Source organism: Manihot esculenta, chromosome 9 (assembly GCF_001659605.2).
Source record: "Manihot esculenta cultivar AM560-2 chromosome 9, M.esculenta_v8, whole genome shotgun sequence".
NCBI lineage: Eukaryota > Viridiplantae > Streptophyta > Magnoliopsida > Malpighiales > Euphorbiaceae > Manihot > Manihot esculenta.
In genome coordinates, this window is record NC_035169.2 from 37,230,739 (window position 1) to 37,248,679 (window position 17,941).

Consider the following 17,941-nt stretch of genomic DNA (forward strand, 5'->3'; position numbering starts at 1 on the left):
GCGTTATGATGCCCTACAACCTCACAAAGTATTCCATATCAACCCAGTCACAATTAAATTCACAATAAATATATATAAAAAATAATAATTTTTTTATAATATTAAAAATAAAATTAATTATTAATCTATTAAAATTTCTCATGTTTGGTACAACTGAATGAGAAATAAAAATAAATTGAAATATTAAACATTAACTCATTTAATTTGATATAATACTATTATGAATGTTGCAAATGTCTACTCATTAGTGATGATAAGAAATTTTAATTCAAAATTTATTAGTAAATAATGAAGCTAATTAATAATATATAGTATCTTTTAATTTCATATTAAAAATATCCTTAATTGAATTCAGAGCTAGAAAATAATGCGTAAATAAAAGTATATAGAATAGAACCATAACTAATAAATAACTCAACTATACGACTGAAATTGCTAACCATAATCCAACAATTTTGCAACTACCAAAAGTTTCCAAGGATTTCAAAATTCAGTCATCTTTAGACTTTGTATCACACAAGTAACTAGTCAAATTACATTTAATTTCAACCAAAAAGAATCAATTTTATATGATTACGATATTATTTAATTCATCAATTACAACCACAATGTTCCCAAGATTGATTCTTAGCTTATCACATGATGATGATGATGATGTTGATGTTGTTGTTCTTGTCTCTTTCCTTTTTGTTTGTCATACAATGTTTTAGGAGATGAGATTCCACTTCTGCTTTGTGCTATATTAGTACTTGTTGCTTTTATACTTGTCTCATAATTGGCTTTTGCTTTCACTTCCATTTTTTTCTTTTTTTTACCCTTTTCCACGCTCATATGCGTAGCTTTATTTGACTACAAATGATGACCAAAGCAGCCACACTGCTTCTCTTGTAGAGAGAAAATTGGTGTTGATTAATTAGGATTTGAGGCCCACTGCAGAGTACACTTGTTTATGGGCTCAAGTGTTCTTCACGAGATACCAACTCGGCCCATCCGATTCAAAGCCCAATTAAACACATTCAAATGCACAATATGAATAAAAGAGTTGTTTTTTTTTTTGAAGTGATGGTTTACTTTCGTGTCTCGTTTTGAAAACTACGTATATACTTGTCTGAAAAAATTACAACCAAAATACATCATATGTTGTTTCAATTACTATTGTCCAATTAAAACCTTAATCATCTCTCAATTCTATAATAAAGTTCATTCGTATGAGCCAATCTCCAATAAACAAGTGATGGCCTTTTAAAGGCATCATCTGCACATAATAATTGAAGTATTGAAGGGATGCATGCCTGGGGCCAACTTTGAAATCCATTTCCACTTTTAAAATTTTCCACACCCTTTAATTATTTATTGAAATTTTAATTGTATGGGATTGGATGCAATTTCATGATAATAATTTCTGAGAATTATTAGACTATGAATTGATGCTCCACTTTAAATATGATGCCTGAAGAGAAAGATTAATACAAGGGCATGATATAGAAATGATTGGCATAAACGACTTTACCACTACTTCTTCCACACCCCCCTACATCCCATTTATGCGTTTAATTAAATGGTAAGATTAGGTCGCTAATGTCACTTTAATGTTTTAGAACTATTTTTTAAAATTATTTTCTTAATACGATTACGATAACAATAATTTAAAATTATTATAAAAAAATTATTTTATATTTAATAAAATTTTAATTTTAAATGCACTTTTTATTCGTTACAAAAAATAGATAAATAATTATTTTATATTCAATAGCAGAGTCAGATATAATAATTTGTAAATTGTTATTATTATTTATAGTTATAGTCAAAGTAAACAAATAATAACTCTATTTTTATAGTAGAGTATTCTCAATTTCAATTGTTATTTTTTATAATTTACCTTTAACATAATTTTTTTATTTATACATGAGTAATTTTAGTATTGTAAAATCTTAGGCTCTGATCTTAATTTTTTTATGTGTCATATTTTGTAAAAAATATCTTCTTTGCAAAAAATATTCAAGAAGTTTGTTTTTAAAAATCCAATTGCTATTTGGTCATACTTCCTAGAAAGAGTAGTTTAATAAGATTTATATAAAAGGTTTAGTAGTATTAATAAAATTTTTGAAGTATATGAATAATTTTCCTTTAAAAAAACTAAGGTAAGTCATTTTCTTCAAATAAAAAATCACTTAAATAATGGAGCAATAGATGGAAAATAAAGTTGAAGTTTTAGTGGGTACAACATTGTCATATATGGTTTTTTGAAACTCATATTTTTCTCTTCAACAACGTGAAGATCGCTACTCCAACAAGCAAACAATTGCAAAGGAAGCCGCCCAATACACAAAGTCTCTGAAAAAGTTGTTTGTTAATTTCTCCGTATGCTCCTTTCAAACATTTTCATGAAGCCTTCACAAACCAATCAAAGGGTAAGGTTTAGGCAGCAAAAGAATTCCAGAATTTTCTTATACGTAATTGCTTATGAGTATTGTTTGTGAATTGCAAGAATTTAAATGCTTTTGGATTGGATAAATCCTACAAATTGGATGGTAATCCAAATAGAAAATAAAACAATGGATGATTATTATTATTATATAGATTAAAGAAGAAGCACCAAAGACATTTTTCAGTGAACAATATATTTTACTCAAAAGACAATAATTGCAGTGTTTGACGTTTCTCTTTTCTTTTTTTCTCCTTGAAACCCTCTTCAACACTCACACGCAAACTCCTTTGACTCCTCAAACAAATTAATAAAATAAAGAAACCAAGAAAGAAATTCCACAGCCGCACTTAGGCTTATAATATGCAAGTGAGCTTTCAGCATTTGCTTGTGGGAATTCTCAATCTTTTCTCTTTTTATTTTTTGTTTTCTTCATTTCTTCTTTCGTAATCCAATTTTGCAAACTGAGTTTCCCCTTCTACCTATCGAATTAGACTTCCCCACTTTGTCAATGTTGAGGCTTCCAGTCTAGTGGAACAGTAATTAGGTTTTCTTCATACTAGTTTAATCAGTTTCATTTTTTAATTAGTAAATTATTTAAAGAAATATAATTTATTCCAAAGGAGATTTAATCTTTAGATATAAAACAAAAAAGACATTAACAAAGCAAGGGCATATTTGTCTTTTGATAAAAGATAGACTCTTAAAGACGATTTGTCAAAAATTTTGCATCTGATAGAAGATAGTGAGACAAGAAGATTGAGGAAATCTTGAAATGGGGTATCACCATGAAGGTGGCATTTTTGTCAGTTGGCTTGAATCCGACGTTGGTGCCCGTCGTTTTGGAGGCAAGTAGGTCCCTTCTCTTTATTCCCCTTCACCCACCTTCCCTATCTCATTAACTTAAAGGTCACAACAATCGTTACAAAATGACAAATCTACCCTTTCCTTAATTCAACCAAATATTTTCTTTTCTTTTCCACCCAATAAAATAAAATAAAATAAAAAAATTCCCATTTTCATGTATAAAAATGGACCCTCCTCCCTTCCTTCCTTGCCCTTCTCTCCTTTCTCATTACCAAAATCCATTACTACCAAATATATTCATGTTAGTTTTACACGCATCCAATGCGTGCACCCTATTCTATTAACACTTTACTTATATCCATTTTTTTAGTTAATAACCCAAAAATCCAACATCTACCTACATTTAAATAAAAATAATTTAATTGGAATCACCAATGAAAAAATAAATAAATAAATAAATCAGAATTGAATTAAAGAAAGAAAGGAGTGATTAGAGAAATGGGAAAGTGGTGAACAGAAGAGCAGACAATTTGAGAAAGGAAGGACCAACCATAAATTGTTCCCTCACGACAGCTTCGCTCAAAATCAAAATTTCTCCTTTTTCTTATTATATGTTCATTATTTTTGAGGGATTAGACTTGCAGAGTTGAGAGAGACTCCGTGGGGGGTACTTTTTTGTACCCATTAATCGGTTTGGTGAGCTCCAGCTGTAAGCCTGACACAAACTGACTTCACCTTCAACACTTTTTTTTTTTTTTTTAAATTAAATAATAATTAAATCCTTAAAATTAACTAAGGATGAAATAGTGAATTTTTTAAAAAATTTGATAATAATTCCTAAAAGAGATTGAGATTTGAGGAAGGGAAAAGCGAAAAGGTCAAGAACAAGCTTTAAACTCGCAAGAACAGAACCAAGTTAAAGTTTTAGATGCATTAGCTTTCGTTTTAATTTTATAACTTTTAACCTTTTTCTGTCAGACACTCTTGTTAGCTGCCCTAAACTTTTTATTTCCTTTAAAAAAAAAAAACAAGAAAAAGAAAAACAAGATAAACAAATAGCCGTCAAGGAAAAAGAGAGAAGAGTTTGAGTCTTGTTTACGCTAAATGGGTCGTCCTTATTCTGAAGAAGACCCCTCTCTTCCTTCAACACCCATTACTATAAAGAAACCACACTTTCCCTCTCAAATACCCACACCCTTTTTTTCTCTTCTTTTCTTGCTTCTTTCATCAACTGTTGTGAGCTATTTATCAGAATTCACCTTCTGCATGAGTTTGGGACTTCAAGACCTACAACTGGGGCTTCATTTTTGGGTTTAGACTTTCAAGCCCAGTTTTTTGGAGCTACAAGGCGCATACATCAAAGTTTTCTTCTTCACTTTTGAGGTGCTTTTCATTACATGGAGAAGCTCAATTTTGTCAAGAATGGTGTGCTCAGACTGCCTCCTGGATTCAGATTCCACCCAACAGATGAGGAACTTGTTGTTCAGTACTTGAAAAGAAAGGTGTTTGCTTGTCCCCTGCCTGCCTCTATAATTCCTGAAGTCGATGTCTGCAAGTCTGATCCTTGGGATTTGCCAGGTCAGTGACATACACAGACAACTACATAATTTCAAATGACTAGTTTAATTATTATACATATTACATAAAAACCAATCTGCAATGTCATCTGCCTATCTGTTTAGCTTGTTTTCTTACATGGAAATTTCTGGGTTTTAGGTGAGTTGGAGCAAGAAAGGTACTTTTTCAGCACCAGGGAAGCTAAATATCCCAATGGTAACCGATCCAACAGAGCCACAATTTCTGGGTATTGGAAGGCAACTGGTATCGACAAGGAAATTGTAACTTCTAAGGGAAACCAGCTTGTGGGGATGAAGAAAACCCTAGTTTTTTACAGAGGAAAGCCCCCCCATGGAACCAGGACTGATTGGATTATGCATGAATATCGCCTAGTAACCACTGAAGCCACTGTCTGCAATTCCCCTCAAAAGAAGAACTCAATCCAGGTCAATTTATTTATTCAGTTCCATTTCAATTCAAGGAGCTGAGCTCATTTCAGCAACATTGCAAAAGAGTTGATTCTGATATACTTTTGTTGTTGAATTTTTTTTTTTCTTTACAGATCCCATTAGTGCCTATAGAAAATTGGGTTCTTTGCCGTATATTTTTGAAGAGGAGAAGCACAAAAAATGAGGAGGAAAACTTTCAAATTGGCAATAAAAATAGAGTGTGCAAGCTGAGGAACACAAAGCCTGTATTCTATGATTTCCTTACAAAAGACAGGACTGATTTGAATCTGGGTCCTTCCTGCGCATCTTCAGGGTCAAGTGGAGTGACAGAAGTTTCATCAAATGAATCAGATGATCACGAAGAAAGTAGTAGTTGCAACAGTTTCCCTTATTTCAGAAGAAAACCATAAATACAACTCTAAAATCTTCTTTAGTGTTTAGTGATTCCCCCTCTTCAAGTTAGGAAGTTACTACTGTATCAGTAAATATGGTTTCTGGTTTCTGGTTTCCAAATCAGAATGACCCATCTAAGCTATCCAAGAAACGGCTTATAACTGTTATCAGTAATGTGGAGAGGATGTCCAGTTATGGTTATCTTGTGATCAATCTAAGAATTTCAAAGTTAGTAAATAACTTTCTTTTTTGGAACATTTTCACTCCCTGTTGTTATTCCATTAACGAGGCAGAGCTGATTCCTTTAACTAAAAGGCAAAATTATTTTGAAGGAAATCTTGAAAGGTGAAAAAGGAGAAAGTGATGGAAAGATGAGAAGAGAAAGAAAGCAAAAGCGTATTCATCTTAATGAATGCATTATTAGTAAAAAGAGGAAAAAATCATTTTACAAGAGAACCTCTACAAGAAAAAGAAAAAGATTTTTGCAAGATTTTTCAAGATCACACACCTTCGCATCAGGTTCCTTTCTGGAAAGGAAAACAATTTACTTAGCAGAAGAACCTAATTCCTTTGCTGCTATAACAAAATGGACAGAATCTCCAAGCGAAGGATTTTTTTTTTGTTGTTCAAAGTCAGTCTTTATAATTAAGCTCCTCCAAGTACATTGCCATTGAAAAAATGGGATGGAATCTTGACAAAAGAAACAGACATTCTTGAAATTTTTTCTAAGAAATCTGCTGCAATTGTCATACTTGTTCAAACTCTACACAAGAAACAAGGAGAGTAGGTATGTCATGGTGGGGAAACATGGTTAACTAAAACTTGAAATTACAAGACTGGTTGGTGAAAGTAGAGGGACTAAATCCTACAACCTTATAGGCTCTTTAATGAAGCTTAAGAATACTGCAGAATGTGATTTCTTGCAGGTTCCTGCAAGTCATTTAGTAAGTCTGTAAGATAAATAATTGCAGTTGTTAACAAGTAGATTCTCCCCACTACTTTCCAACTGCTATGCATATTTGAGTTTAATTAAGTGTTGAACACTTGCTAATCTTGTGTATTGTTCTTGTAATAATATTATATTAGTAATGCTTAATCAAATAAGGTTGCCTGCTATACATGTCATACATGCAAGGGCCACAAACCAGTTCATAGTTGACTCCATAAATTAATGTAAAATACTAATATTATTAAATGATGATAAATAATCATCCATTACAGGATGATTGCCTTGAAGCAAATTGTGAATTATATTATAATAAAACAAAACTTGTAAGGTAGTAAGTTTGCCATTATATTCAAACATAAATGAAAATGAGAGAGGTTAAATGGTGGGCCAAAGAGACAATTAGAGAGTAACAAGTGGATGCAAGAAAGAAAAAGGACGGCATATAATAAAGCTTGTGATTATGTAGTACTTAGTATATAATTGAGCAAATGGCTTGCCATAACTGGAAATTAGAAGTTTTGAATTAATAATAACTTATTAATTAAAGGAAGATTAGCAAAAAGAAAAACATTAAATAAGCCGACCAGAGTTTCTTGCGACAATGGTTTACCATGAAAATCATCTTGGTCTGTTTTAGTTCTTCACGTCACTTTACTTGTATATAAAAATATATAAAAGGGGTTCGAGACATCAAGATGGGATGACTACTGCTTCTTTCTTCTAAAGTCTCGAGTTTGAATCTTGGTATAAAGTAAATTTAGGAGGGAATACTTTAGTTTTTATTGAGTCTGCCTAGTGCGAATGCTGATTAGTCGAAATATAATCATATATAGGCAATTTGGACATTTAATAAAGAAACCAAATACGTTGTAGACAGGGGAAGTGTTCTGAATTCTGTAAGTTGACCTTTCCCCAGAACCAAACCACATTAAAAAAGCTGTTTTGTTTGAAGAGGTTGCTTAGTATCTCTGCAACAATGACCTTTGCATATATTTTATTTTAGACACATTGAAGAAGTAATATGTAGAATATATGCAATAATCTGGCTATACATGTGATATGGGTCCCTTGTTATATATGAAGGACCTCTGTTCTGCAAGACGTGGCTATTAATGTCATCTTTAGATTATACTTATCATTTTAATATTTGTATTTATTTAGGGACCCAAAAGCTTGACAATATCAACAGGTAATAAGATAATGAACATTCATTAGTGAAGTTTGCCTGAAGAGAGAAATTGTTTTAAAAATTTTCCATGTAGGTGAGTTGCACTGCAACACGGAAGCTGGCAGATATCAATTTTAATTATTCCTGAGGGAATGAATTATCTAGATATATAGTTGTTTGAGACAATGGTATTTCAGGCTGTTGTGGCCTCATTGGAAGGGTTTGCTCTATGCATTAAATTGCTGAGCTCATTCACAGATAAGAGCAGGGGAAGGCAACAACTATTCTTTTTTTGTTTTTTTTTCTTTCTTTTAAAAAGATAAACAATCAGGCCCAGCAAACGACTCCTAGATGGCCTCGAGCTCCAAAATAAATGGAAATAAAACAGCCCAAAACCGAACCTACCCGCACCATTGTCACTAGCAGCGTGGCTAGATAGAGACATTAGCCATCATGAACACTGTTAGGTAGAATGCGTCGGAACGGCTAGCGCCAAAGCTCAAAGAAACACAACAGACGAGGATCTTTTAAACAAGCTTACAACCATGAACAGCTTGCAAGCCATCTGTGCATGGATTCTACAGGACTGACTACGGCCAAAACAGAGAATATTCTCTCTCTAGCTGACTAGGGAAAGAAGAAGATAATTTGGAGACCAGCTTTAAGCTATAACCTTCTTTATGATACGGTGGTTCTGCAGATTATTCTATAGTAAATGCACATAAGCATGTAGAACTGTATAATCATGTCCGAATTGGAGATTCTTTTTTCCAATCAGGAATTGTAGATGAGATAAAGAGAAGACGTATGAGACTTGTGAGAATTGCGTGTAGAAGTGCCAACTTTAGGCAGGCTGGTGGAAAGGATCTCCTTAATTTCTGAGACATGCATATAGGAGAGACTTGATAAAGCTATTGCAATATTTCCAATATCAAAACCATTAATTTTATTATTGCTTGGGGGGAGGGGGAGATTCCAACTATTGCTATGTGGTTTTGGAGTCCACATTTTTATCAAAAACCCAAAATTCCTCTTACCCATATGGACCACGATGTATCAAGACAAGATTTAGGATTATTCAACCCCTTTCTAATTAGATTAGTAAAAGATTCCCCTAGAAAAGCTTTCCAACTTAAGAGGGAACTTGACAATAGGTATTGAATTTTCAATTCAAACAATTGTGCAATGAAAGTAAACATTCATTGTCACTGCCCTGTTAAATTAGCAAGGATTCCTCTTGGTGACAATGAATATATGCACAAGGATCAAGAAAGCTCTGCTTTTAAATCTTGTGTAGCATTCTTACTTACCAAGAGAGGTTGAAAAGCTTTTAGCACAATCTTTTTTATGATTGCTTTGCTGCAATGAATAAATAATATTTTCCAGAGGCTTCATCATCTGAAGCTATCACATGGGTTTCATGTCTTCTTCTTGCTTGAAAGGATAATGCAGCAGATGACGCAGAATGCTGGTTCCTCTCTACACTCATTAGCCTCTATGATTTTCAAGGGCCTCATAGTAGAAAAGACGAAAAGAGTGAACTGTTGACGTGGGGGTCTACTACTCCTACCAATATCAGACTCGTAGCCACTTGGCTCTACTTCCCAACACAAGAAAGAAGAAACTGTATAGGGGGGGGGGGGGGGGGAAATGAAAGAAAAGTCGTCAAAATAATAGGCACCGCCCACCAGCCGCCACTTGTCGCCTGATTGAATAGCTTTTGTGTTCCTTGACCGGCGAGCTCCACACTTTTCACCGCCTTAGAGCCACCACGTACCTGCTATATATTAGTTGTCCATTTGCAGCATCCATCAGCTTTGTCATGTCGGTTCTCATGTAACACTTCACTGCACGTTCGCAGCATTAATAATATCGTCATCATTATGGGCACATATATTTTTTTAAAAATATTGCTTTTCTTCTAGGCCTTTGCTATTATAAATAGAGCAATTCCTGCGTCCCGTTCCTATATACCATTGTGCAGGAATAACTGAGGTTTTTGAAAGTGTGAGGCAGAGAAGAGATAAAGGGGAAGATTTTGGACGCACACTTGAGTGGTACAATCTTCAGAACTTGTATAATGAGGTGATAGTGCCACTCTGTGTGCGTCTAAAATGCTTGCTCTTTGCATTTTAATGCCAAAAAAACCCAGAAGGAATTCATCAATGGCCGATTTCAATGTAAATTGGTGAGAGCACTCTGTCTTTCCACCTTTATTATCATCTTATTCCTTCTGTACCTTGCATATGAATGGATTTTCTTCCTTCTCAATTTGAGTTTATCAAGTGACTATTATGCTTATAACCAATAAATCAAGTTAAGTTAGGCCCTTCCTTCTTAGATATGAATGTTTAAATAGTATATTGTTTTTGGTTCAACATATGAATTGATACCCAAAATAAAAAAAATTAATTGATTTTATTGGTTTAATGTGTAATAAATACCAAAAAATAAAAAAAAGTTCAACATGTGAGTTGATATCCTTGTAGATTGTTTTTGATGTAATGAAATATGTTAGGTTGTAATTTAATAATAAAATAAAAATTCGATATACATATTTTACATAAATTTACCAGCCAATAAGCTATTTATTTATTTATTTTTTAAAAAAAAAACTATATATAACTCTACCAAAATATAAATAAAGAAGAACCAATGACTATGGAAAAAAAAAGATATAAATACAACAGATCTCTCATAAATAAGTATAAATTTATACTAAAAGAAAAAAGTTATTTATCCGCGAATATTGCCAGAGGTGGAGAGAAAAACATTCACACTTTAAGCGAGGAAAAGACCGGTAGTCCTTTTATCTAAAAGGGACAGACAAATGATCGTATTCGGAGGATGGAGCAACAGAAATAAATCGCAAAGAAGAGAGAGAGAGTCAAGAGAAAAAGAAGTATAGTGTGTAATACAATGTGGTTAATTAACAAATACACGTGATGCGATGCTCGAACCATTCCTATCTGTGTTTGCATGAGGAACCAAAGAACAAATTCTGAAAATTTTGTTATGTTTGAAGAACTAGAGAAGCACTGCAGCACCAAACTAGTGGTGGACCCGGTGCCAGTGGTGGTTGTTGGCCACGCACTGCTACCATTCAAACGCATGTTTAATTCGCATTAGTCAATTAAAAATAAAAAATATTTAAAAATGTGAAATGGGCCTTCTTTTAAATTTATTTTACAAGTAGAAATATACTGTAGGTCAAAAAAGAAATAAAATTGTACAGTATTTTATGTAGGATAATTTTCATTTGCATCCCTTGATAAAATTATTACTTAATTTTTATAAAGAAATTTATTAATTAATTTTTTTATTAAAAATATTTTTAATAAAATTTATTAATTAATTTATCCATTAATTTTAATAATTAATATTATAAAAAAATCTAAAATGCTTGTAGGTTTTTTAAAATTTTAAGAAATTAATAAATAATTTTTTTCAATTATAAAAATTAAATAATAAAATATTTAATAGTTAAAATTAATATAAATTAATTAATATTTTTTTTAAAATATTAAAAATATTTTAATATATTTTTTAAAATTAAAAATTAACTAATAAATTTTTCTGTATCATAAAAATAAATAATAATTTTTTAATATTTTTAATTTTATCCTTAATTTCAACACTCGATTTCAATTTTTTTTAAAATATTTTTAACTTTAATTTAAACATAATTAAACTCTCTTCTACCTTTTTATCGCAAATTTTCAAGTCAATTCAATAAAAATATTATTTTTCTTTTATTACTTCTTACATAAATTCATTTTTTTAATAAAAAATTAATAAATTTTAGATATTTTAACTAACAATAATATATTTATACTAATAACATTATATATAAAATTAATTTTTATTATTTCAAATTATTAAATCTAAAATTTTTAATTATTTTAAATGAAATTAAAATTTTTTTTACTCTATTTATTTATTTATGAAACTAAATAATAAATAAGTATTAACTAAATTATAGTAATTCATAATTTAAAAAAATTACAATAAATATTATTAATTTAATTTGTTAATTATTATTATTATTATTTTATTATTGTAATTATTATAAGTTACCGTTATTAACAATTAAACATTTCATCTAGTTAAAATATTTATTTAATATTGATATTTAAAATAATAATAATAATTTCTTAAAATTAATAATATATTTAATAAATAATATTTTGTTTAAATTTTAAAATTTAAAAAATTTTGGTGTTAAAGCTATTAATAATTGTTTTATTAAAAGAGGAAAATGAAAAAAAAATTTAGACTAAAATTATTGGGAAAAAATACTTTATTATTTTTAATATGGAAACCAACATAAATAAGAGGAAGTTTTATAATGATAAAGTTATAATTAAAAGAATTTAAAAAAATTTAAGTTAAAAATAAAAAAATTTAAGCACTCATAAATTTAGTATGATGATACATATATTTAAGTAAATATAAAAAAATTCAGATTTTATTATGTTATCTTTCATTTCTATTTTAAAAAAAATTAAAAAAATTAAAATTAAAATTAAAATTAAAAATACGATCAAAATTAAAATATTATAAATAAAAATTATCAATATTATTTATTTTGATTTAATTTAATTTTAATTTTAAAAATTATTAATAAATAATTTATTTTAGGCTGCACTAGAATAATACAACCAATTGATTTTACTTTGATAAAAATGATTTTATCTACGGTTTGAAATCTTATTTAACTCAAATAAAACAAAGTTCAATGAAAAAAGTTAGATTGAAAAAATTAAAGAAAAATAGGTTAAGCTATTAAACCGAATGATTATGGAACGTCCGATTAATAATTAAGCTAATTTTTTTTTATCAGAATCAATTCCGTTTTAATTTCATATTAAGCCGCCTAATTTATACTTTTCTCTGCAACCATACCAAATAGCCCTTAGTAAAAGACCATAATTACAAAATCAATAATCCAGTGCTTCACATTTTTCAATTATAGTATGGAATATCAAATATACACCATCCGATGTCCGCCGCACAATATCAGAATACAAGTTAACAACAAAACGGAAGCTGATTCTGCGAGTATAACTCTGGTGTTGCTTTCAGATTAACTTTTCCCCATTGTACCTACACCAAGGAATAATTGCTTGAAAATAAAACAACCTAAAGATATTTATGGAAAATTTAAATACTCTTAAGTGAAAAGAAAAAACACAATAAATTAAATAATAATAATAATAATAAAGATCAGTGGAAGGGAAGGGTTTGTTTGTTAGATCGCCATTTTGACATCTGGTTCTGGATCGGATCCTTCTTCTTTCGTCGAATTCATTCGATCGTCTCCGCCAAAGGTGTGTTTCCATCTGACTTCTTATACCTGTTATGAGATTTTATTGAAATCTAGGTTTCTAGCTCGATTAGTTGCATTTCATATCTACTTGTAAGACTCTGATTTTTTTTTTTTGGCCTCATTTATGGATTAGTTGTTGGTTTTGATGGTTGTTGTTTGTTGGTTGACGCAGTACTTGAGCGAAAAGAAGAAGAAGAAAAAGAAGAAAATATGTTGGGAATTATAAGGCAAAAAGTGAGTGTTCGAAGCTCTGCTCTTCTGGTGTTATGGTTTGTGTTATTTATGAAATTTCGAGGTGTATCTACTTATTTTTCAATTTATTTTTTGCAGGCTTTTGGGATGTCCCTGCAGACGATTCGGCCCGCAGCTTCAGTATGGAGAGGTTACTCATCCGCCGCTAAAGAGGTGGGGGGGTGCCCTTTGGCTTTTAGACATTTATTTCATTTAATTTCTTAGATATTGGTATGTGGCTTTTTCCTTTCGAGGCATGAATTAATTTCCCACAAACGCTGAAACTTAGCATTTTATGAATAATCAATTACATGCAGATGACTGTTCGAGATGCACTGAACTCTGCTCTCGACGAGGAAATGTCTGCGGATCCTAAAGTTTTTTTGATGGGAGAAGAGGTGATAATTAGAACGATTGTAATGGCTTCGTAGTACTCGTTATGTATTTTCATAATTTTTGTTCTTACGTTTTTTTCTTAAAATTTTTTTTATTGAAATGTTAAGTGCAGGTTGGGGAATATCAGGGTGCATATAAGGTCATACTTCCTCTCAAGTAGCCACATAGTTATATTTATGGTTTTTCTCATTTCTATTTTGTCCAATTCACCCCTGCCATTTATTATTATTATTGTTATTATTTTTCGAAATGTCTGATGCTCAGCTTTTAACTTTCTGCATTTTATAGATAACTAAAGGGCTCCTGGAGAAGTATGGTCCAGAAAGGGTTCTTGATACTCCAATTACTGAGGTTACCTTTTTTAGTGTACCTTACTAGTATTCTCTGAGGAGCTATTGTTTCTCAGTGATAGTTGTTGACTTACCATCATCTATATTATTTTGTATTTAATAGGCTGGATTTACTGGCATTGGAGTTGGTGCTGCTTACTATGGTCTGAAGCCAGTTGTGGAGTTTATGACAATTAACTTCTCTTTGCAGGTTAGTGCCTCGGTGGTTTTAATATGCTGTATATAGTTTGTTAATACTCTAGGAGATATTCTGGTTTTGATGTTTTAGCTAAATATTCTTTCACAATTGTGCATGTTTTATGCAGGCAATTGATCATATAATTAATTCTGCTGCAAAATCCAATTACATGTCTGCTGGTCGGATTTCTGTGCCCATAGTTTTCAGGGGACCAAATGGTGCTGCTGCAGGAGTTGGTGCCCAACACTCTCAAGTATGGTTCCTCATGTTTTCTTCTCTAAATGTTGTTTTTTTTACTCTCTACGTATGTATATGATTTTTATGGTACACATTCTTCTTAGTTTTGGGGTTGAGATGTTCCTCAGATGAGGTGCTTGTGCTATGTCTTAACTTATTTCCAATTCTGCCCTGCTTCTAGAGGCATAGTTGGGACTCATTTTATAGAGGGACATTTGATGATGAGTTGTTTGGATTGCCTTGCACTTCGCAGTGTTACGCATCATGGTATGCTTCCTGCCCTGGGTTGAAAGTGCTGGCCCCATACTCATCTGAAGATGCTCGTGGACTGCTAAAAGCTGCCATAAGGGACCCTGATCCTGTTGTTTTTCTTGAAAATGAGTTATTGTAAGCAGCTTTTATGAAATGGTGACCATAATGTTTGTTTGAATGTATTATGTTATTGTCAGGAGTATTGATGAATGTACTCTTCTTCAGATATGGTGAGTCATTTCCTGTGTCAGCTGAAGTTCTTGACTCCAGTTTTTGCCTTCCAATAGGAAAAGCTAAGGTATCCACTCTGAAGTCTACAAAAGTATACCTCTCAATGTTTATGCAGTTGGTTATTCTCTTACTATGCTTATTTTTCTTTCAACATGTATCTGATCATCTACTTTCTTTCAACAGATCGAGAGAGAAGGGAAGGATGTGACTATCACAGCCTTCTCGAAAATGGTGGGCTATGCTCTCAAGGTTTGTTTCCGTGCTTTAAACTCTTCATATAAAAATATATCTGATCTGCATATGGTACGATGTGTTATATTTCATTAAAATAAGATTTAGCAGATAGGCGCTCAACCAGATGTTATCATCAGAAATTAAAAAAAAAGAAAGAATATGTGATGGGTTTATGGCTGTTCCTTAAGTTGCATGTATTGATAGGCCTGCTGGCTTTTGTAATATTTATGCATTATTGTTCTTGAGCCTCCTATTCTGGGACTATCTATGCCGAATGACCTATTGGTACTTCACTCTGTAGCTCTCGTTGGATGCATTTTGCACAGCATAGAGAACTATTTGTTTGAGGAACTGTTTGTGCTATTGGGTGTTTTTTTTTCCCTCCCTTTTCCATATGGAAATTATTCATTTCTTTGTTACAGGCAGCTGAGATACTTGCAAAGGAAGGAATCATTGCTGAGGTAAGCCAATCTTAAAAGTGAATGGAGCCCTAGCTAACAGTTGTATTTCAAGTTCTGGAAAGTAATGCTACTCTTGTTGATACAGGTTATAAATTTGCGTTCCATTAGGCCACTAGATAAACACACAATCAACGCTTCAGTCCGGAAAACCAACAGACTGGTGACAGTTGAAGAAGGATTCCCTCAGCATGGTATTGGGGCTGAAATCTGGTTTGCATCTTTCCACCAATCTCTTTAACCTCTGATGTTGAACTAGTCTGTCCCATATATAGTTATGATATGTGTTCTCTTCCTTCAAAATAGTGCATCTATTATTGAGGAGAGCTTCAGTTATCTTGATGCACCAGTTGAGAGAATTGCTGGAGCTGATGTTCCCATGCCTTATGCAGCCAATCTTGAGAGAATGGCTGTACCTCAGGTTCAATTTTTATCTCAGTTTTGGTTTGATCATCTACTGCACTGGCATGCTACTTGCCGTGGATGTTCATATTCATGCTTGTCGCTTTTCAAATCTACTGGTGCAGAAACCATTTTGGGGGTGGTGTTTATACATTTCATAAGCTCATCTATTGACTAGATTGTTTTTTTTATATATATATATAATTATTATTTTTAAAAAGAAACTAGGACTTGAAATGCTGAAGCTGAATCATTTCAATTTTAGATATTTTTGAATGTAATAGATTTGGCTAATTATTTATCTTTGGCTCATGACCTGTGCAGGTTGAGGATATAGTGCGTGCTGCAAAGAGAGCTTGCTACAGATCTGCACCAATGGCTGCAGCTCAATAATATTTCAGTCTAGAAACCTTATTAAATCCAGGTGAGTTTATTGGGTTGTTTGTTGTGCCGAGTGCCAACTGATACATATATATATATATATACACACACAGACACACACACAAAAATACCTTTCTACCCTTATATGTGGTTTGGATTTTCTTTCATATATAGTACTAACGAACTTTTTCTTTCCTAGGAATTCTGGAGATTGTAATTTTTTGCCCCCCTTTACACATCTGAGGATCAACTCATTGAATAACTTGGAGATATTGATGATCATTGAATAACATGGAGATTGATGATGGCGGAAATCGTGGCATTCTTTCTTTGTCAAATTCAGCCACCTGATTTGGACCTATTTTATGCCAAAGCCAAAATGTGAATTTACTTGTGATTTCTGTATGTGCATTCCTTTTTGGAGAGGTCTATTGGTGTTTTGAAGATCATCTTCAAACTAATATTGTCCAATTCACTTGATATTTGGTCAAAATTGATGCTTTCAGAAGATTGCCTGATTATTCATTAAACAGAATATGAGGATGGTCAAAGCATTTTAATGTCTTGAAACAAAGGATAAATCATCTTTCAGCATTTGTTTGAAATATTAAAGCAGAGCCTTTCCTGTTGAATGACGAAGCAGCCTACGCTCTACTTAAGGATTGCAGAAAATGTTTTTATTACCCAACTTGATTTCTAGGTGTCCTTGTAGACAACCTAAAGGAAAAATTCCATCCCCATATATAACTGAAACTTGCCTGTAAACCTATGCTTCTTTGAGTTCAAAATGACATCAAGTGCAAGGAGGGCATGTAGGAGGAAATGTTCACTTGCCATCGTGTGCATGGTAGAAGAACGAACCTTGATTGTCTCCACTTACAATGCCGCGTTGACAAAAGACATGTTTTGTGTGTAAAGAGATAAATTTAGGTTTTGAAAGACTTGTATTTGATTAGTTGAAGGGGTCATGGTCCATTCTTTGATTCTTGATTAGTTGTCCGCAATGACTTTCTGCATCAAACTTCCAAATTGAAAGTTGCCCCAGTTGATCAACCCATACGTCTAAAGTTTCAAACTTCTTTTTCTGTATGTTTTTCTTGAACGATGCCTGCCCTACCACTTTTACAATTTTCTTCTTCTTTTCAATCTACTGTGAATGGTGTGTTTACAGTAGTCATCGGTCACCGAAATTAAGTTTATTCTCAATCAATTTCATCGATATGGTCCATTTATGATAAATAATAATTATGAGATAATCATTAATGAAACCAAATCCTATTGATAAATAAATGGCTTCTTGAGTTGTTAACCAAATTGTAGATGGAAAAGAAGAAGAAAATTCAGAGAAAAGTGATGGACGTTTTGGATGGTGGACTCAATAATTTCGCATAATATGGCTTGATTATATGCCAAGAAAACACGTTTTCTTGACCAAACAAATTCTATCTTCCTTCTCATTCATTCATCGTCATAGAATCTTTTGTTTCGATGTGGTCTCCTTCCGAGGCTTTATT

The 17,941-nt window shown here is 32.1% G+C and overlaps 2 protein-coding genes across 3 annotated transcripts; both read left to right on the forward strand.

The window, feature by feature from the left end:
- The first annotated feature begins 4,321 nt into the window (after nucleotides 1-4,321).
- LOC110623744 (NAC domain-containing protein 83) lies at nucleotides 4,322-5,888 on the forward strand. The gene is made up of 3 exons (XM_021768763.2): nucleotides 4,322-4,810; nucleotides 4,949-5,235; nucleotides 5,352-5,888. The coding sequence occupies exons 1-3, from the start codon at nucleotides 4,630-4,632 to the stop codon at nucleotides 5,646-5,648; spliced, it is 765 nt and encodes a 254-aa protein (XP_021624455.1). The 5' UTR covers nucleotides 4,322-4,629; the 3' UTR covers nucleotides 5,649-5,888.
- A 6,894-nt stretch (nucleotides 5,889-12,782) lies between these two features.
- LOC110623688 (pyruvate dehydrogenase E1 component subunit beta-1, mitochondrial) lies at nucleotides 12,783-16,948 on the forward strand. Of its 2 annotated transcripts, XM_021768702.2 has the most exons (16): nucleotides 12,783-13,078; nucleotides 13,250-13,311; nucleotides 13,408-13,482; nucleotides 13,626-13,706; nucleotides 13,817-13,843; nucleotides 13,993-14,055; nucleotides 14,158-14,244; nucleotides 14,360-14,485; nucleotides 14,723-14,856; nucleotides 14,947-15,019; nucleotides 15,136-15,201; nucleotides 15,609-15,647; nucleotides 15,733-15,857; nucleotides 15,951-16,065; nucleotides 16,371-16,470; nucleotides 16,627-16,948. In XM_021768702.2, the coding sequence occupies exons 2-15, from the start codon at nucleotides 13,288-13,290 to the stop codon at nucleotides 16,437-16,439; spliced, it is 1,104 nt and encodes a 367-aa protein (XP_021624394.1). In that variant the 5' UTR covers nucleotides 12,783-13,078; nucleotides 13,250-13,287; the 3' UTR covers nucleotides 16,440-16,470; nucleotides 16,627-16,948. The 2 variants fall into 2 exon arrangements, 1 of the variants encoding a protein (XP_021624394.1); XR_006352149.1 differs by lacking the exon at nucleotides 15,951-16,065.
- Nucleotides 16,949-17,941: the final 993 nt, after the last annotated feature.